At 47.2% G+C, this 19,981-nt stretch overlaps 2 protein-coding genes across 5 annotated transcripts in view; one reads left to right on the forward strand and one right to left on the reverse strand.

Annotated features, from left to right (window-relative positions):
* FN1 (fibronectin 1) overlaps nucleotides 1-1,520 on the forward strand; it is a 45,256-nt gene extending 43,736 nt beyond the window's left edge. For 3 of the 4 annotated variants that reach the window (XM_065750967.1, XM_065750963.1, XM_065750966.1), the window contains one exon: nucleotides 116-463. In XM_065750967.1, coding sequence (XP_065607039.1) covers nucleotides 116-190 — 75 coding nt within the window. In that variant the 3' untranslated portion in view covers nucleotides 191-463. Of the gene's footprint in view, nucleotides 1-115; nucleotides 464-1,038 lie in introns of those variants that run through there. The other variant, XM_065750964.1, reaches the window with a different exon arrangement.
* Nucleotides 1,521-3,395: 1,875 nt separating this feature from the next.
* Nucleotides 3,396-19,461, reverse strand: ATIC (5-aminoimidazole-4-carboxamide ribonucleotide formyltransferase/IMP cyclohydrolase). The gene is made up of 16 exons (XM_065750269.1): nucleotides 19,374-19,461; nucleotides 19,114-19,240; nucleotides 18,530-18,606; nucleotides 17,658-17,724; nucleotides 15,856-15,944; nucleotides 13,477-13,628; nucleotides 13,187-13,343; nucleotides 11,887-12,012; nucleotides 11,635-11,742; nucleotides 11,014-11,099; nucleotides 10,161-10,250; nucleotides 8,506-8,634; nucleotides 7,690-7,782; nucleotides 4,622-4,804; nucleotides 3,863-4,018; nucleotides 3,396-3,758 (listed from the first exon to the last, which is right to left on the reverse strand). The coding sequence occupies exons 1-16, from the start codon at nucleotides 19,393-19,395 to the stop codon at nucleotides 3,639-3,641; spliced, it is 1,782 nt and encodes a 593-aa protein (XP_065606341.1). The 5' UTR covers nucleotides 19,396-19,461; the 3' UTR covers nucleotides 3,396-3,638.
* Nucleotides 19,462-19,981: the final 520 nt, after the last annotated feature.

Here is a 19,981-nt window from a genome sequence, read left to right on the forward strand (position 1 = left end):
TGCACGTAGCTGTTTCCTAGTTGTCACCTAGTGCTGCAAGCCAGCTTTGTGCTGGGAGCACACAAGTGTCTGCCCTGATGGGACGAGGCTAACTGCTTTCCTTCCCTCCTGACAGAACGTCAACTGCCCCATTGAGTGTTTCATGCCCCTAGATGTACAGGCAGACACACAACATCCACGGGGAAAGTAACATCCAGCAAGACTCCTTGCGGCAATGGCAACAGACAAACCAAAGCATAAATACCTATCTGCCACGATTACCATCCAAACTGGAGTGATGCTAGCAAAACTGCATCTTTGAGAATGGCCCTTTGCTCCGGAGCCATTTTCCCAGCTTAAGCTCAACTCACAGCTTCTCCAAGCGCCACTCTTGGAGTGTTTCAGGCTTTTCTCACGATTGGTAGCAACGGTCTTGTTCTCGCTCAGAGTGTTGAACACCAGTCAGTATTTACAAATTCAAAAGGGGTGGGGGGAAGAAAAAAATGGAGGGGGGAGATACCAAATCACAAACCAGTGGGGGAATCAAAACGTTGAGGGGGAGGGAGAGAGTTAGAAATGAGAGGTTCCCTTACTACGCAAACAGCATTCGAGTCCAACGTTCCCAGTGCTCAAAGATAGGAAAGTCCACCAAACACTTCTGCTTTCACATAAGCGTGCAGCCAGCAATAAGGTAGGAACAGCAAATCCCATCACTGTGATATTTAAAATATGCACAGTCCTGATTCTTTCTCCATGACCCTAGTATTTTTTTCTAGCTGTATCTTTGTATCTCATACTGTTATTTATCAGTTTTGTTCCCCTGACCTTCGAGTGTTTTTATATGGGAATAAAATGTACCGAAGACACTTAGTATGCCGTTGACAAAGAGGAATTTGGTGTAATTATGATCAGTGATTATTTTTATACTGTAAGTGCCAAAGCTTTTACTACTGTGGAAAAGAAAAAAAAACACAACAACAACAAAGCAACTCTTTTAATAAAAAGATTTACAAACCAGGCACGCATTGAAGCGCTTCTCTTTGCTGCCGTGGACTCTAGGAAGAAGACCAATATTCTGATCTGGAGTAACATTGCCTTGAAACGAGACGGAGCAAACACCTCACTGAAGCGTGACGTATACCTCGAGAGAATGCTTGTAGAGCAGCTTGATAACTAAAGGCTTCCAGCTGCACGCCCTGCCCATGGGCTGAGGGCCCCGCTCACTGTGGGTGCTGTGCTGCAGGATGCAGCGGCCAGCTCTGTGGGAACAGGTGGAGGAGAGAGGAAGCTGGGGGGCAGAGGAAACTTAAGTCCTGCTTTGGGCACGAAGGGAGGCCAAAGAGAGGGTCCTTGCTCCAGCCAGATGCTTTCAAGACCTAAAATAGCTAAGAATCGAGTATGGTCTCAGTGTTTGAGGTGCCAGCACTGCCCCTGGTCCACTTCTTCCCCTAGAGATGGTGAAAGACCCCAACACCCAGCTCTGTGCAATGGAGGATGACTTACTATGACCATCTTCAGGGGCTGTCACTTCATTCTTTCAAATCTCAGCTGTTGCACTGCACAGTGTGGTAAATAAAACCCCAGAGCTCACTTTGTTTACCTACCACTGCGCGTGCCCTCAGGCACTGCTGTGAGAGAGTGACAGAAATCCTTCCCTTACCTCTGCAGAAAGCCAGGCAGCACCTACACCTCGGGGTGGGGGCTATGCAGAATTCCCTTGAAAGCACTTTATAAAAGCCAACCAAGCAAAGCTAATCTCGGTTCCAGTGAACAAAAGGAGCACTAAGTCGCTTCAGCTTCTGCTGCCATCCCTGCAGTGCTTTGTACGGCCGTTGCAATGCAGAATTACAGGCTGCTGTTGCTCGGCCACGCTCCTCGCTTGGCTCCAGCAGCGCTGTATTGCTCAAGTCAGTGTGTTTCTCTGGATTGAATAAAGCATGGGAACAGGACCCGGCTCCTTGACACAGCAGTTGTAAATGGACCACAAAAAGAATGCATCAGAACGGGAGCTGGCTAGATGCTTCTATCAGCCTCGGTGCTCGAGATCAGGATTCAGAGGGACCCCGATGGCGTGCACACAGCAACAGAAAAGGCAACAGCAGAAGGGGAAGCCTCAAACTCAACTTTTTAGACATACATGCTAATAAAAACCTCAAGGATTCCAAACAGCACTGCTCCACAAGCAGCGATGGCATAGCAAACATGGCTAGAGCGGGGCTTAGCAGAGCCAGCAAGGGAGCTTCTGTGCACTGAGTAATGCTACCAGGCTGCTGCCTTCATCTGGTGCTCTCAAGCCTCTCAGCACTGCTCAGTTCTGGATAAGAGAGGCAGGACTGCAGCTCAGAAAGCATCAGATTGTTCTGTGTCGGTCTGATGGCGTATGGGGAGGACAAGGTAATGCAAGGTGAGGGAGGTGGCTAGGTAACAGCACACACACATACAGGCATGCAGGTGTGTGCAAATGCTTGACACAAGACAAAGGTGGTCTTCCCCCACACCACTGGAACAGCACAACCCGAGAACAAAGCCCCAGGTCCTGTGTCTGACCACCTTACAGGCAGCCCTTACTGTCACACGGTCTCTGCCTCAAGTAAATCAGAATCCATGCCCACAGCCGTGGCAGGGCAGCAGCACAAGCAGGAGCAGGACCTGGCCTTCCCCTCTCCCAGGGCCCTGTCTCACCAGATGCCCCTACAGTGGCTTGAGCAAAGAGCTGAAACACATATACACCCCCCCATCCCCATACCACCAGAGATCAAAGCCAGGACAGATTTGTTTCTTGCAACACTGTGGATTCCTCCTTCCTAAAACTGAACAGATTTTATAAAAGGGAACCAGAAAATCCCTTTGAAACGGTCACTGATTGCCAGCAAAAACATGCTGGAGCTGTTGCTTTACTCAACTGTGCTCCAGATTTTCACTTTGTTTTTCTAAGCAGACTTCAGATCTGCTTAATACCAACTGTGCAGAGCAGAGAATGGAAGCAGCTTCAGGCAACTTGCTTCCCAGATGGGTGCCTGAACTCTGAACTGAGCTCTGTGCCTGCAAACAAGCAAGTCAAACTGAAAGGTGGTGGAGCTCACTCCTACAAGACACCAACCTGACCCTGCCTACAGCCAAAAGCTCATCCAGGGCAGGGCTGAGCACTGAACTCACACAAAGGATCCACTTCCCTCGCCCCACAATGGATCAGAAGCACACAGAGAAAAGTTATGAGCTGAGCCACTACTTTGGAGCTAGCAGAGTTTCCAACCCAGTCCTTTATCCATTTCATAAGCTGGCCATAAACCAAACTCATACCATTCCAGTGGCCTTCTAATGAACTGGTAAAGTCAGATCACAACGTGTGCTTTAAGATTTACTTCCAAAATAAAGCTCAGGATGCAGTATTTGGATGACATGAAAGACAATCTTCATATAGCTAAGAACCATTTGTTTATTTGTTAGAGAAATGTTTGTCAAAAGACTCATTTCCTACATTAGAGCTCAAGCACCTGCTCTGTTAACCTCTGCTGGTGCAGGGAAAGGCCTCATTTGCAGATCTTACAAATACTTGCTCAGCACAGATGGCAGTCGCCTCCCTGTGAAGCTGGTGGTACTCCAGTCACTGCTGCTGGTGAAACTGTGAGCAAACAGGGCCACACCAGCCCGTGGTAAGCTCAGTGATGGAACAGCCGGAGGTTGGTGTGGATAAGAGTTATTCCCAGCTCATTGCAAGCTTCGATCACAACCTCGTCGGCAGCAGAGCCGGATGGGGCAGCGATGAACTGAACTCCGCTCTGAACAAAGACAGAGAAAAGCAGAGGGATTAGAGGGCTGAAAAGAGCTCCCCAGGGCCGTGCACAGCACTCGAGCAGGAAGCCCAGCCATGGTAACACCTTACCCGCTTGGCTCTGTCAACATTATCCCTAAAAGGGAAGAATGCATCGGAGCTGAGGGAAACAGCGGTCAGTTTGGCAATCCACTGCTTCTTCTCAGCTTCTGTTAGCTGTGCGGGCACCTCTTCAAACATGGCCTGCCACTTCACCAGGTCCTCATCCTGGAGGAATGAGAAGTGCCAGCTCAGCCCCAAGGCACCAGCTCCTGGCAGTACCCACTAGGGGCACGTCAGGATGAGTGATGACATCCCTGTGACCCTTTAAACACCTTCCGTTCCCCTCCGCACCCCAAACCTGGAGGAATCTGCCCCAAGATTCAGCCTGCCTGCAGAGTGCTGCTCTGTGTCAGTGCCAACACACACCACCTGGGTGAGGGGGATGACTTCATGAATGGCAAACAGCAGCCTGGTTTCTGATTCACCTTCTGAAGTTCTTATCCCCTTAAACTAGCAGCCACTCCGAGATGATTCATTCAGCCCCCAGTCCAGCTCTTGGCTTTCAATACTTAAAAAGGGCATGCTATTTTCCTGCCTCACTTGTGCTGAGGAGGTCAAAGCAATTCTGGGAATCCAAAATGCTACACAAGCAAACAGCAAAGCATCAGAAGGAACAGCCAGCAGGCACGATGGGGCAGGGAGAGCTTCAAAACTGAGGCTTTAACCCTGCCTTAACACCAGAGGGAAGCATCCAAGGGCACCAACGTGCAGAGTGGGCTCCAGTACGTCAGGGAGAGAGGCAATCCTACCCCTCCAGTGGTGCCTTACCTCCCCAATGGTGCCAGTGACATACTGATCGATGGCATTGGAGACCTCTGCTCTCTTCACTCCCGCTCTGAACTTCATGGAGAGCACACGAGGGTGGTGCCGCAGCCACCAGCTGTTGGCCTTGTCACCAGCCAGGCGCGTGCAATGGATGCGGGACTGCTGGCCAGCCCCAATGCCAATGACCTGAAGAGAACACACAAAGCACCATCACACTCCGCTTCTGAGCAATTAGCAAAGGCCTCCCACTAATTAGTTGCTCCTGGCTGGCCAGCAGGGCCACCTCAGAACATCAGTTATCCAAGCCCTGGAGCTACCGACACATTTCCTACCCTGCCATCTGCCAGCAGTGATGGGATACTGAAACTAGCTGCCTGCTAACCTTATTTAATAGCACTTGGGTTTGATCCTGCTTCTGGGAACAAAGCCTCCCAAAATCTGACTTTTCTCTTCAATGAAAATGTATTTTTGCTCAGTTTCCATTCACTTTTTCAGACAACCTTGCCTTGAAGCCCAGCTCTCATCAGATGTATTCAGTCTCCAGCAATTCCTTTGCACTGCAGATTAAAATACACGGAGACTTCCGAGTCTGGTGCTCAGGTAACTCGAAGCCACATGTCACAGCCCAATGCTCAATGCAAACAAACCCTGGCATCCTATCCAGGAGAGCTCCTGCCACTTCATACCAGAGATCTGTCAGAAAGCAAGACTCGCTTCCATAATTCCCTGCCCCTATGAAGCCAGAGCTGAACTGTTCACCAGACTGCTTGCATGGGGTATAGCTCCAGGGATGCTGTGTTGCAGCCAGCAATTCTGGCCACTGCCTCAGAGTTTCCAGCTCAGGCTGCAGCAGATGGTAAAGCTGTAAGTCAAGCACTGCCCTCAAAGGAATGAATCATTTGCCTTTAATTAATCAAGACACAGTGACTTCACCTCTTACCAGAACCATAAAAGCATGCTGCTGGATACTGTTCCCTCAAGGAACAAATGAAAGAGTCGGACTGCTATCTAATATCATCTGCTCAGCTATAACTGAACACTCATCAGCACTTAGTAAATTCAGAAGGATATTGGTATTACTGTAAATATTAAACAGATTCATTGCTTCTCGTGCCATAGGGACATTTCCCCCCCTCCAAGGAAACACTCCCTGATGTCTAACCTATGCTTCTCACACTCCATCTGTTTGACCTTGAAACTTGCATGAGATTCTGCACCTCCAGGGAGCTCAGTGCCAGCTGCACGTAGCTATATGGTCCCATCAGTGGAGGCTCTCCTTCCCTACACAGCCAAGAGGGATCACAGCCATCACACAGCACACACCTTAACCCACTTGGCCTTTAAGGCAGGTCAGACCAGCACAGAAGTTCATAGCTGGGGTTGCAGCTAAGACTACCAGACAGTATTTCAGCAAAATAACACGGCCTGGAAGTTATTCACTTGGGCTCAGAGCAAAGCCAAACGTGTCCCACAGGTGGAACAGGGTGTGAAAGCATGGAGTGGATGAGACAGGTAATGCCCAAAGAAACTGCAAAGTGAGCCAGGTTAGCCTGGATTTAGTCAGATTTACTCTGATTAACGAGTGAAAACAGAAATCCTAAATACATTTGGGATTATAAACATTAAATTAAAGGCTTCACAATTGAGAGGACAAAGCAAAGCAAGAACTGACAAACAGATGCAGCGCTGGTGGAAAACACCTTGCTAAATTAACAGGTTTGGTTGATCCCACTCTGCAGAGAATAAAGAAGGAATCACTTTGAATTGCTAATGTCAAATGTGATAGCATCACTGGAAAAAGTGTAAGCCAGTATGTCGCAGGCTTTGGCTTTGCTGCACTGAAAGTCAGACAAAACAAGTGGAAGTGTTTATTGCAATTAGGGGCAGTTGACTTCCTGCAAATTAAGTGACACTCAGGTCCATTAATGCTTCCTCCCACTGCATCCTTCCCTAGGACTCATTAACACCAAGCCCCAGCTGGAGCAGCAGGGAAGCCAGGCTGCCAAAAAGGCTCGTTGGTAGGCAATACAATTGGTAGTTTGTTCTGCACAGCACTGCCAAAAGGAAGCTGAGCTCACCAGCATCTTGAGACTGATTTTCTGTGGACCTGATTTCCTGCCCATCTGAACCTTGGGAACAACGGTCTCAGTGGATAAAAGTCTCAAGAGGCTTTTTCAACACTTTAAACCTGGGAGACAGCTGCAATCTGAGCTCCTCCATCATCACCTCTATCATGCTACACTGCTATTTCTGCATTTGGACTGTAATGAGTCTCATTAGGAAGACATTAAGCTTTGATTTAAAGGCCCAACATAGATTTGCCATCTTAGTGAGTGAGTGACTGGAATGGCTGCTGACCTTTACAAGGCAGAGTGCAGCACACAAACCTCTGATCTCTGCCTCTTTGCCTTTCCTGTCACATACACAGCAAACCAAGACAATGCACATTAATACTTGGTTAAAACGTATCCCTGCAAATACACAAAGCATCAGGGAAGCCAGGCTGCATGCAGCCCTCCCTGCCCACACCACCTTCCACTCCTCCTTCATACCTTCTTCCTTCCATATGGTGCACACATGACCACACACATTTCAGAGCCAGCTGCACCAACAACTTAAGTCTAGATTTAGAGCAGCACTAGGGAAACTGCTGCTGCATTAAGGGAAAAGGAGCAAAGACACCCCCAGAACAAAGGTGATGCTATGTGAACTAATGCTCTTGAAGACAGAGATCCATTCGAGGGCAAGAAAAAAAACAGTAAGGAAAAGCAAAGCAAAACACCAGGTCCCCAGAGAGATGAACTCCAACATCCACCATAAGCTCTTAAAAACCAAGAAGCACAGAAGATTTCTGATGTCCCAAAGGCATCAGAATGAAAGTAAAATAAAACTAAGACCCATTTGGACAGTCAGAGTCCAACTGTGAAAGCTACTGTCACTTCCTAAGGCTCTAAACAGACCACAGCATATGCATGTGCCCTCACAAAATGATGAAGGGGAGAACAGTTACAAAGGAAGTCTGGTCAGCTTGGCTCGGATGCACGCTCCCCAGAGCTGTCTGGTTTGGTTACCTGCCCATCCTTGGCGTAGCAAACAGAGTTGGACTGGGTGTATTTGACAGCGATGCTGGCAACAATCAGGTCTCGGACAGCAGACTCAGGCAGCTGAAACAAAATGCCACTGTCAGTCTCACTGACTCAATCTTACCAGGTCCAGGTGGTTCTATCACTGGCCCTAATCCTGCTAAGTCTTCTGCATTTGCTTCCTGTCCTCACAAGTGCTCACAGGCAAAAAGCTAAGCATTTATTCAACTTCACACCACAACAATAGCTTACCATATCTGCTTTAAATGTTGATTTGAGTACACTCTGTTGCTAATTTATTAATACAACTTCACTTAGCTCAAGGTCTGTGCTTGCTTCTGGATCCTGTGACTAATAACATACTCATTAACATCTGTTATTTTTTAAATGAGAACGATGAGACAGAAATAACTGTTATCTGATGATGTGAACCCTAAGTGATGAGCAACATCAGCAAGGCCAGAGCTTACATGCTGTATATAAGAGGGAGAACAACACAGTGAATCAGAGTGAGATCACAGTGGATCCCTAGAACACACCGTTTCACCATGAGAAATGAAATAAAGTGACTTCTTATTTATATCTTGGTCATCTGAGATAAAGGACAGTGCCCAGCTTCTTATTGACACAAAGGATCAAAACAAAAGCAAGCTACCAAGCATTTCTGACCGAAAAGCACTGCTGCATTACTCTGTTGAAATACATTTATCATTATGAGCTCTTAGAACAGCACTGACTTCCTTGATGAAAGCACATCGATCGGCTGTGCCAGTTTTTTAAGCTCATTTATCTTTTAACACTTACAGTTTTATTCTTTGTAACAACGTTCTTGAACAACGACCGGTCAATGGTGGCATTGTTCCTCTTCTGCATGAGCTGCAGTCCATAGAGGGTTCGAATCTCGTTGTCATCTGGCTCATAATTCGGGTCCATCTAAAAGCCAACAGACAGGGTGATAAAACACTGAGCCCTTCAAAGCTCGAGTAACAGCTTAGGTTAGAACACCCTGGGAGGAATCCAGAAGTGAACTGTATAGAGAAAGCAGTGTTAGAACATCAGGAGGAGTCAGAATCACTGGAGCACTGATATCTCAACAGCAGGAGGCGACAATGGAAGGGTGAAGAGGGGTAGAGCAGCTTGCATGCTCACATCCATCCATGCTGAAAGCCAAAAAAAATTCTGAGTGCTCCCATCTTTCACAGAAAGGTAAAAACATCCACACACAAACATTCTTCCCATCTCCCATCGCAAAGGTAGAAATACTTGGAGCTTGGTATGTGCCTTAAGGTACAACTCCCAGTGCCTTCAGCATTAAACTGGTGAATGTACTTCCCTTGGGGATCAACCATACAAGCCTGCAGCACAGTTAAGCCACACAAGTGTACAGGGCCAAGTTAAACTGCATTAAGGTCTACCCATGGACAGGGGGTTTGGAGTTCTGGTAGCCCCCGGTGAGCTAACAGAGACATGAAGTAATCCAGATTAAGGCTACTAGCTCTAAATACAAGTATGTATGCACTTGGCATGGTTTTGCTAATCCCTTTAAGTTAGTTCAGATCAACTTTCCTTCGTACCCCTGTTCAGACAGGCCCTGAAGCTACAGACTTACCCAACACAACCTCATCCTTGCAAAGCTAATTGAATTCAGGAGGTAATCAGCTGCCAGGATTGTCTGCAATTTCATTCCTGCTTGCCTGAAGCTCCGGAGCCACAGTTCCCTTGGTAGCAACACTGCACTTGCAACTTCAGCTAAGCCTTGGATTTTTTCTGTAACATTAATGTGCTGTGCTTGTCGGTAGCTCAGAGTCAGGCAGAAGCAGGATATGTTTGTCTGTTCTGACAGCATTATGAAATCCATTAGTCCATACATCAAAACTGGATGATTTTCAACTCCCAGCCAACACTGCAGGAACCAGGAAGGCAACCTGACACTGACCTGACCACACTACATTAATATTTCCCTCCATACTGGAATCACAGTGCTTGTGGTTATCCCCAGTGCAAACTACACCTGTGCTGCTTATCACTAACTATCCTACAGGGAGCCCTACAAATAGCACATGCTCAGACAAGGCTGCTCCTAGTGATGACTCTCACATCATCACTGAGACCCCACATCTTAAAAGAAAAGAATCCAGGGAGGAAACAAATTCAGGAAAAGCAAGAGGAAGGCTGGCAGGGAATGGAAAGAGCACCCAGAAGTTGTGTTTCTCTTACGTACTCTTTCTTTCATGGTCAGTCACTTTAAAACCATGTCACTCTGAAAGTCAAGAAAGGCATTATGAAAATGCTCCACTTGAGAACTATAGGATAAATGTGCTCACAGCACTGGTGCTGGAATTCCTGCTTGCATGGGAATCCCCAGCCTGGACCCCCTGGTCCAGTGTGGGCACTGTCCAGACACTACCATCTGGTATGGAAAGAGCACTGCAGGGCTCTAGGGCAGCAGGACTACAAACCTGGAGGAGACAGTAAGCACCATTCTTCTTTTTGGAAAGGATTTTGAGAGCTTCTTCCTCGTAGCCAGGAGCTACCACACCATCAGATACCTGCAACACAGAGATCTCAGCACCTGTGTCAAAAAGAGAGGGGCTAATACTGAAAACTCTCCCTGCCATATCCAAAAAGGCAATGGTTCACCTCTCAGAGGTCTCGTAAGTACTACGAAGGCACTACTACAGCATCTGTTTCAGTCTTTGAAACAGGAAAAAGCAGTGTTGTTCAGCCCTCAGCAGGAGCTGGGGAAGAAGAAAAGCCTCACTTTATACACAACAGAATAACTAATATACTCTTCTAGGGGTAAAACTATTCTCATCTCCAACATGCCTAAGAAAATAATCATATATAAATTAGTTATTTCAACAGTGACCCTCTTGATGAGGCAAAATGTCAACAAAACACTGCCTTAGCAGTGTTGAAGCTACGAGTTCACATGAATCAGTGCCATGAGGCTTACGTAGATCTCATTCACACAGTCACCACCTAACAATGGGTTTTTTGCTTTGCTGTTTTAATGGAGTACCAAATGTCCTCACAAACCAGCCAAATACCATCCTTCATATGTTTGAAATCTCCAGTGTGCAGTGTACAAGACAGCCCCTTGCACTGTGCTTTCTCCCCTCAAGAAAATCAGAAGCAACACGGAGGAGGATGAGAGTCCAGTAGCAAAGCATTAGCTCCTAGCATCCAGATACTGAATTACCCTTGAGTTAAACAGGTCAAATCCAAACACAAATGGCTGCTACAAACCAACAATTCCAAGTAGCGGGATGCTCTCTCTTCCCTCAAATGATTTACTGCTGTTTAACAAACCTCTCTGGAAATAATCTTAGCAGTAGGCACATCGCAGATATCAGACAAGGCAACGAAGTCACCAAAAGAAGACATCCGATCAGCCCCTGCAAAGTGACATTTTCCAGTCATTTATCCAACTACAGCAGAACACTGAGAAGAGCATTTGCACCCACAATCCAGCCAACCTCCACAAGAGACAGTAGTTAATTTCATAGGAAAAAAAAAGGAGAAAAGGCCAGAAGAGCAACAAGAATGAAAAGTACTACCTCAATCACATGCACCTTTAAACGCTCTCATAGCTCAGACACTCCTCCACAGACAAGGAGATAATTAGCAAAGTATCTCAGCTAAGCCAAGGAAGAAATGTTGATTTATAGGTGTTTTTTTCTTTTTCTAAGCTCTGAACTTCAAAAGCATTACAAATCACCTGAAGTCTGAGTGTGCTTCCAGCTTAGCTCACCAGGAGAGCAATTTCTAATACACAGGCAGTTCATCAGTCAGTTGCTTATGGAAAAACAAAAAAACAACCTAAAGAGGAGGAGTACAGCAGAAAGGGGAGAGCTAGCAAAGGTAGCCAGAGTAGAGTAGAGCCTGAAGCAGAGATCTTTAGACAGGTTAGTTTATTTCTGGGCCTCTCACCTCTGCTTCGAGCGTAGGCAGATGCCAAGGGTGTTAAGGTCTTGTGTAAATCATGCACCATGCAGACTTGTGCCTCCTCCTCGCTGAGAGGTATTCCAACAGCAGCACCTAGTGGGAAACACAAGCCAGGGCACTCGAACCAGAACCCTTCCTCGGGCTCTGCCCCTTGGGGCCCCGTTAAAAGACAGACACTGCTGGCAGGGGCTGCCAAGAGTTCAAAGAGAAAAGCATGGCAGCAAGGAGCCACTCTACCTGCAGGACTGACATGTTTGAAGGAGGCTGCAGCAGGGATCCCTAATGCCTGCTTGAGTTCCTTCACCAGCTGCCAGGCATTGAGAGCATCACACAGGTTGATAAACCCTGGGGAGCCATTCACCACTGCAAATGTAGAGTACAAACAGATTAAAGCAGGCAAGATGAGCTAGATTTCTTTACAAATCTAGTAAATTTGGGTGGCTATGACTCAACAAAGTACTCACACACTAGCCAAACTAAATACATAGCATCTCCAATTATCATCAAAAGAACCATTCACAGCCACAAAGTTTAGGGCACGCTTTTATCGAAGCGCTTGATCCGGCACGGATTTCTAATGAAAGGACCAAGAATAAAAGTCCTTTGAAAGTGTGCTCTGAAAACCTTTTGCCCCAGCACACGTAAAACTGCAAGATCAGCACTGATAAATCAGGACTGGGAGCATTTCAGAAGCATTTCAGGAGAGAAGAGTTGTTTAAACAATAGTATGTAGCCATACAGGTGAACACAATATTGTTCTGCTGCCAAACCTGAGAGGCAGACTTGAAAGCAAATCAGCTTCTAGTGCAGGAGTAGAAAAGTCTCCTAGGAGATGCAAGGCAGAGCTTCTTTTCAGCAGCACTAACAATGATCCTAAGAACAAAAGTAGCCAAACTTTCCTCCTCTCCAAACCAGAGATTCCCCCATGGCACTAAGGCTGTGGTGGGGTGCACCCTGTAAAATGGAGAACACCAGGCCAGGCTCAACTCTCACAAGTAGGACTGGTATTCCCTGCCACTGCCACCACTAGCAGCAACAGCACTCTGGAAAATTGAGGCAATAAACCTCTGCTCAAAACAGTTACAGAAAGGAAAGTAACAAATCATTCAAGCCTGGAGAAGAACAGCATCATTTCTGGACAGCAAACAGTGACATGAAAAGATTAGACAGGTACTAAATGCAGAAAATGAGGAGAAAAGGGTCTTGAAACGATGACAACTTTTCCTCTGCAAAAATCTTAATCTGATGTCAAGCAGGAAGTGCTTTATGTAGCTCTGCCTGCAGCATCTTCAGCATGGACACACAACTTACACCAAGAGAGAACGTGGAGCTACCATTAAGTCTCACAGGGGTCAGCAGACAAGCTTTTCTGTTTTGCACCCCTCCAGCAAAGCCAGTGCCACTCAGCACAAAGTGGTTCAACATAAGATGCCCCCAGGCACTCCTTGCACTATGATATCTCAGTTCTAAAGGCAATGACTCGCCCACCCACCCTCTTCCATTGCTGCCCCAGGGCTCCCCCTTGCCAGGGTCTCACCTGTCAGGGGAAGCTTAGGCCTCATGGTGTAGAGCTGTGCAGGACTCTGGTGAGGATTCATGCCGTACCTCAGGGGCAGCTGGGACACCCCCTTGCTGTACTCCTTCCTAAAGTAGTCAGAGATGGCTGCGTCATACTGTGCAGTGTGGGTGAAAGCCTGGGAACAGAATGAGGGACGCTTGTCAGCTTACAAACGTCAACTTACAAATGATGTGGTGTTTAACAAAATGAATAAATGAAAGGCAAACCAGCCTTGCCCTCTGCTGTGTGCAAGCACAACCCCGACCAACCTTCAGTGCAAGGTGACGTCTGGTTTCCACAGAAGTGTCTTTGTCCTTCGATGCTGCCATCTCCTTAGCTACTGAAGTGTAGTCCAAGGGATCACACACAACTGTCACACGAGCATGGTTCTTAGCAGCCGCCCGGAGCAAGGCAACTCCTCCTGCAAGAGGAGCATGGAGGCATGAGGCACTTCTCATCTGGACACAGCATAACCAAGAGCCACATGTGAGGCCAAGAAGGGACGTGCAACAAGCAATCATCTGTGCCAGATGGATGTGCCCACCAGGTTCTGCTAGGAAACAGGGACAGCATCTTGAAAATGCACACAGCAATCAGCTGGGATGATTCACACTAGTGCTGAAGGTGCAAAAAACAAGCACAGCTGCAGGGATGAGAAAATAAAGGAGTTCCATGCTGTGCAGAGCACCTCAGGAGAGAAAGCCTTCCAGCAGCACAGCGACATCCCAAAGAGGACAGCTACCTGCACATACTGCTTGAACACCATCCTCTGCAATGCTAGGCTGGGGAGGAGTCTATAGAAAGATTTATTTTTACTCTACCAAGCAACTGAGGTTCTCAAATCTCTCTGCAAATATTAATGAATACCGTGCAGGTCCTCTGTGTGGGATAAAATGCCATGCTTCCCCCTTAAATCTGACTCTGCACAGTGATTATAACACTTTAAATCACACAGGATACTAGGCTGTTGCAACAGAAAAGCAGAGGCTGGCATCGCTACATACAGAGCAAGTACTACTTCATAAAACATTTAATAGAGAGCTCTGCTGGGCATCATTTGGAGTAAACTACTGCAAGAAAATTCAATCCCAATCCAATCTCACAGCGCAAAACTGTGCCTGCACTGTGCACAGCTGCCATGCAGAGATGCTGCAGTGAAGCAAAGGCAAGTCTTTGGGGGTTAATAAACAGCACTAAGAGCAGAACTGCTGATAACATAGGCATCCATGCTTCTAAGCTCAGATCCCTAACTACCCTCCTGCACGTGCAGACCAACTTCTTTCCCTGGAATGTCTTCCTGGTTCGGCCTCTTCTCTCCAAAGCTGGTTTTTATTTTTATTAGACTGCCAAAGGTTCTAAAAGAGATTTAATCAGCTCTCAGTAGGACATACACTCCACATTCCCTCTCCTTGTAGGCCCCTTATGTTGAGCAGTGCACGACTGCCCCATTCACACAGTGTTAAAACAACCTCTTGCTGTTTTCAAGAGCAACGAGGTTTACCCAGCTATGCCTCTCAGACTCCTCCTTGTAGCCCTCAACTGACTTCAGTGGACAAAAGGGAAAAGCCACCAGGAAAACTAATCCATTCTTAGGAAGTGACACAGGAAACAGAATTTGTGGCTGCTCTTCTTTCTTTCTTTCCCTGAGGGAGGCACTTGTAGTTAAGAACTGCAGATTTACTACAGTATTAGATGCTCAGTAAACTACACCATTTCAAGGTGAGATCAGCTGCCAACAGAACTAGTTTGGAAGTTACCAGCAGGTCATTTCTGTACACAGTCATCTTCTAGAGCCTGAAAGAGAAATTCTCAGCAATGCACTCCCTTCTTGAAGGATATTCCCACAACACACCTGTAAGGTAAATAGCTCCCAAGGATGGTACTCCACAAGGAGATAGTATAGAGGATGGTATATTTTAAGTAGTTCTATATAAACAGTATACAGATAATACAAAAGAGAAGATGGCTCACCTTTAGGATGACAAGGCTCACAGGGGACTCCACATGGGAGGGATCTCCAAGAAGAGATCCTTCCCTGGTGGTGGTCAGCCCTTAAATGGGGTTTGGGAGAGGTGGAACCAGGCTCCACCCCTTCCACTCACAGGTATATCACCTTCACCTGTGCCCCATGGCTGATTTGGTGCTCACCTCAGGTGACCAGTCAGTGGTTCAGGCCATGATTCAGCAGTTCCCATACAACACCACAGCCTGGCTTGGTTGTCATTCATTTATTTTCATCTGCTAAACTACCACAGATGTGATGTTTTGAGCATGTGATGAGAATAATCCTGCCACTGTCAAAATGTTCACAGATGACCTGGCAACTATTGCTAGGAGCAAGAAAGCCACACGAGGTAAGTGGCCAGCTCATGTGGAGGCCACAAACATTTTAGGGTACAGGACCAGGTTTGCTATCTCCTCCCTTCAGCCACAGCACAGAAATAGTTCCTGTGACCATAACTTAGTAAAGGAGTATAGCAAAAGCATTTTATTCCAGCAAGAGAGCATCCCAAAGAGTTATAAACTCACTCCCACATAAAACAGATGTCTGATGATTCCTACAGGTGTGCAAGAAAAAAAAGGACTGAGATCACTTAAAGAAGCATCAAGTCTGCCTGAAGAATAGGTTTATTTTTCCTTGAACTTACCAATGTCAATCTTTTCCACTGCTTCTGGTACAGTTACACCCGGAGAAGATACAGTCTTCACAAAGGGGTAGAGGTTACACACCACAACTCTGAGAATGAAGGGGAAAAGCAGAGTTACTCAGCAAGAAATTGAAAGGCCAAGCTTGACTTGATAAGCACAAAGTATTAGCAGTGTTTTTGTGGTCTTGCTTCTGAGATCTGTGATCAACACAAGATCCTATAGGCAAGGCTTCTTTCTCCAGAAGACTTCAGACTGGTGGTGTTTAGCCATGAAGCAAGTGGTGAAACACCATGGATGGTGATGGCATAGGCACATACAAGTTAACTCTGTGCATTAAACACTGTTACAGTGCCACAGTTTGCAGAAGTTAGCTAAGGGTTTCTTTAAATGCATGGTCCTGTGTTTAAATGTTTAGTCTTCTTGGTGCACAAAGAGAGCCATTCCAAAGGACTTCAGAGGGGGCTCTCAGCACTACTGAGCATAAGCATCTATCAACTTTCACGTAACAGAGAGCATCATAAAGCACAACCAAGGAATCTAATTCTCCACAACTTTTCCAAGAGCAGAAGCCAGCCTGCATGCCACTTTTGCCAGTTTTGTTTACAGTACTCTCTCTTTCCTACCCACTCATGCCCCTGACCTGTTGCAGACCATCATCGACCTGTGGACTTCGGCACTGCTAATGCCTTTATCTGTGGAAATCAAGATAACATCAAGGCTTCCTAGCACGATGTAGTAGGTAAACTTAATGCAACTATTCAAAAGCCCCCCTGCTGAGGATCAGCTCCTTCTGCTTTACACAAGAGATCCAAATGATTACTTTGATGCAAATGCATGATTTGATGTCACTGCTGTAAAAACAGGAGTCCTGTAACTCAGCAGAGCCTGCTTTAAGACACTGCATTCTGAAGAGCCACCGCTGTGGAGCCATCTATGAGGACTCCTGTGGTTTTAAATTCCAGGTTTTCAAATTCAGCCTGGAAACCCATTCATCCTAGGCACAGAGCTTTTAAAATCACTTTTGGAAAAAAACAAAGATGGACTCCTGCCTAATCACCATAGTCAATCCATAGCCCTCTGTCCTGGCTGTAGCTACAATTTATTATGTTTGATTCAACCATTTATTTCTCAATCTAAAACACTGACAAAACAGGTTGCTCACAATCACTAGGTAGCTAAAACACAGTCCCAAACTGCCCTCCATAAGAACAGCAAGTGAATGCATTCTAACAAAAACAGAAAAAACATCTCGAGTATGTATCAGTGCATGAACTGTGTTACTCCATCTTCTGGCTGCAACTCCTTCTCAGGGTGGCCAAGTAAGTTTTCTGGTTTGTATCTGTATTCTGTCTGCACAAACGATGCATGCTCTTGATCTGCTTTGCATATCTAGTCTTTACTCGTGTTGAAACTCAGTCAACATTATGCAAATCTCAAAGGGTATGTTTACCAGGCAAGTATTTCAAAATCAGGAATTGCCACCTGATCAAACACCCAGCTCCAAAAGCACCGAATTCAACTTTGCAGTAAAAGTAATAAGGCCCAACAACAAGAATCAAAATTCACAGATAAACAGAAGAAGTTAAAACCTCCACGGAAAGCACGCTGTAACTGTTTAAATTATGCATTAACTGCAGAAAATCATACTCTTTAAAACCATAACATTTCCCAAGAGGGAGAAGGAAGACTGCTGTTTTTCTGGTGTGCAGATCCCCACTGCTGCCATCCACTAGTGTTGATGGATCTGCAGAGTTCATTTCTGATGACCGATGAACTGCATCTCACCTTCCCCAGAATTTACCTTACAAGGCTGAAATCTTGTTTGTTCATATCAGCATTGTCTTCCGGAGTATTGCGAGCCAAGATGCCTAGTTACAAAGAGTACAAAAATAAAGAACTGAAGCCCCAACAAACATCTTCTTAATTCAGCACTTCTCAGACTGCACTTCTCCCCAGGTCCATAAGCTTTCTCACTCCAGCTCAAATGGCCCTCAGCCTTTCTTCCACTTTCCTGACTCTTTAGCTGTTAAAATTCTGTATTAACAGATTTTTTTCCCCAAAAAATCCTGGAAGATTCCAAGTGCTGAACATCAACCTTAAAGCTATCCTTTATAAGCATCCCCTTGGTGACCTGGAAACACTAAAACTGACATGAGATCAGGGAGAGAAGAAAGAAGCAAAGTCTATAAAACAACTGAAGCAAGAGGCTGTGCCTCTAGTGAACAGCACAGGCAGCTGGCTGCAGCCTGGGAGCCAGGAAAAGATCACAGCACACAGAAATCACCCACTAAAGACTATGCTGTCATGTTCCTTATGCTGCACACCAGATTCACCCACAGGTTAAAAATCAGCAGAGCTCTCTGCCTGAACAGGCCTGAAATTGCCTAAGCAAAGAATTCACAAGTGCATTTACAGAGGAGCCCCATGACTTCTAGCTCCAGGGATGAAAAGCTCTAATTGCAGAGATGCCAGCACAGCAACAGAGGAAGTAATTCAGCCACCACATGCTTCTTCTCCACCTCGTGCATCATACCTTTGCTGCTAGAGCAAATCTGTACTCATTTCTCAGTTATTCCTCACAGTCCTTCAAAACACGTTCATCAATTCCTTCTTTCCACCCTCACTGCCCACAGATTTCTCTTGCAGACTGAAAATACGCTAGCAGAAACGTACCAGCATGGACTGCAGGATGAAGAGTTTTCACGCGTCCTCCCAACATCTCAGGGAACCCTGTCAGGTCTGAAACATCTCTGGTCGTTGAGAAAAGACAGCACATGAGAAAACTGAAGTGCCACAATGACTTCACTTCAGTGTTTAATTACCATTAGGGGAAATTTAGACCTACTGGCCACGCTGACAAGACACATCATTCAGATGCGACCTTTTGGGTCACGGCTGCACCTCTCAGCTTTATTCAGGGAGCAGAAGGTTGCAGACCTTCACCAAAGTTCAGACTGTAGTGCTAGAGCAATGGCAAGCTTTGAAAGCCTTCCTGGCCCAAACAAATATGGACAGGAGTACTGAGCATCAGTGCTTCATGGTTTAGGACATGGACATCTCCAGCACAGCTGGCACCTTCCAGATAAGAAGACCCTAAAGCCTGCACCGGGGTCAGGTGTTTTGGGGCAGAGAGAGCACTGGAAAGGATCCCCCAGCTCACTTAGCCCACGTGCACGGGGCCCACGGCATTCACCTCACGTTCTTATTTCGCTGAGGAGCAGAGAAAGCGTAAGCATCCCCACGAGATGCGCGCGTACCTGACGGGCAGCCCCGCATCCCTCAGGGCTTTGGCCGTCCCTCCCGAGGCGATGAGCCCCAGGCCGAGCGCGTTCAGGCTCCTGGCGAACTCCACCAAGCCCGTCTTCTCCGAGACGCTGAGCAAAGCTGCGGAAAGGCCACGCTGGGGTGAGAGGAGCCCTTCATAGCTGCACAGCGTACAAGCCCACCCCGCAGCACGGACCCGCCGCCATGTCGCCTCCCCCCCCCCCACTTCCTCCATTTTCCCGCCCGGCGTTACCGAGCTGCTGCCGGGCGGCCATGGCGCGCACTGCGGGCGGAGCACAGAAGGAAAGGAGCGATCAGAGGCGGCCTGAGGGGATTTGGGCTCCCGCAGCAGCACCACGTGGAGCCTCCGCCCCACCCCGGGCCGGGAGGGCGGGGAGGAAGGGGCCGAGCTCGGGTTAAACATTGCTGCAGGGAGCCGGGCCTGAACCTGCACGCGTGGCCCCAATCGCGTGGAGTTCTGCGTCCCTCAGTGCCAACACATCTCGAGCCCCTCCACAGATGGCGGCCTCACCGCTCTTGGTGAGGAGAAATCATCGCTGAGCCTCACGCTGGAGCAGCTTAAGGCCGTTATCTCTTAGCCCAAGGTTTTGATCGTCTGTTGGGTTTTGATCTCCCAAAGAGCCGTGCCCTGCGAGCAGGAAAGAGATCAGAGCGAGTTTGTTGATGCTGCCGAGAAGTGCACCCAGAAAACTGGGCTGCTGTGATTTGTGGGTCCCCCAGGGGTCCGTGCTGGGTCCGGTCTTCATCAGTGACCTTGATAAGGGGATAGTGGCCACCCTCAGCAATTTGCTGACGATGCGAAGTTGGGAGGATTGGCTGACATGCCTGAAGGCTGTGCTG

Source organism: Cyrtonyx montezumae, unplaced genomic scaffold (assembly GCF_038088225.1).
Source record: "Cyrtonyx montezumae isolate F1298 unplaced genomic scaffold, pur_monq_1.0 scaffold_7, whole genome shotgun sequence".
Lineage (NCBI taxonomy): Eukaryota > Metazoa > Chordata > Aves > Galliformes > Odontophoridae > Cyrtonyx > Cyrtonyx montezumae.

Coding starts and splice junctions, on each gene's coding strand:
- ATIC (XM_065750269.1), bottom strand. CDS start 19,395: ATGGCCGCCCGGCAGCAGCTCG. Junction 10,251..11,013: donor CTAAGATTATTTCCAGAGAG/GTTTGTTAAACA, acceptor TCTGTGTTGCAG/GTATCTGATGGTGTGGTAGC. Junction 7,783..8,505: donor TTGTTACAAAGAATAAAACT/GTAAGTGTTAAA, acceptor ATTTTGTTTCAG/CTGCCTGAGTCTGCTGTCCG.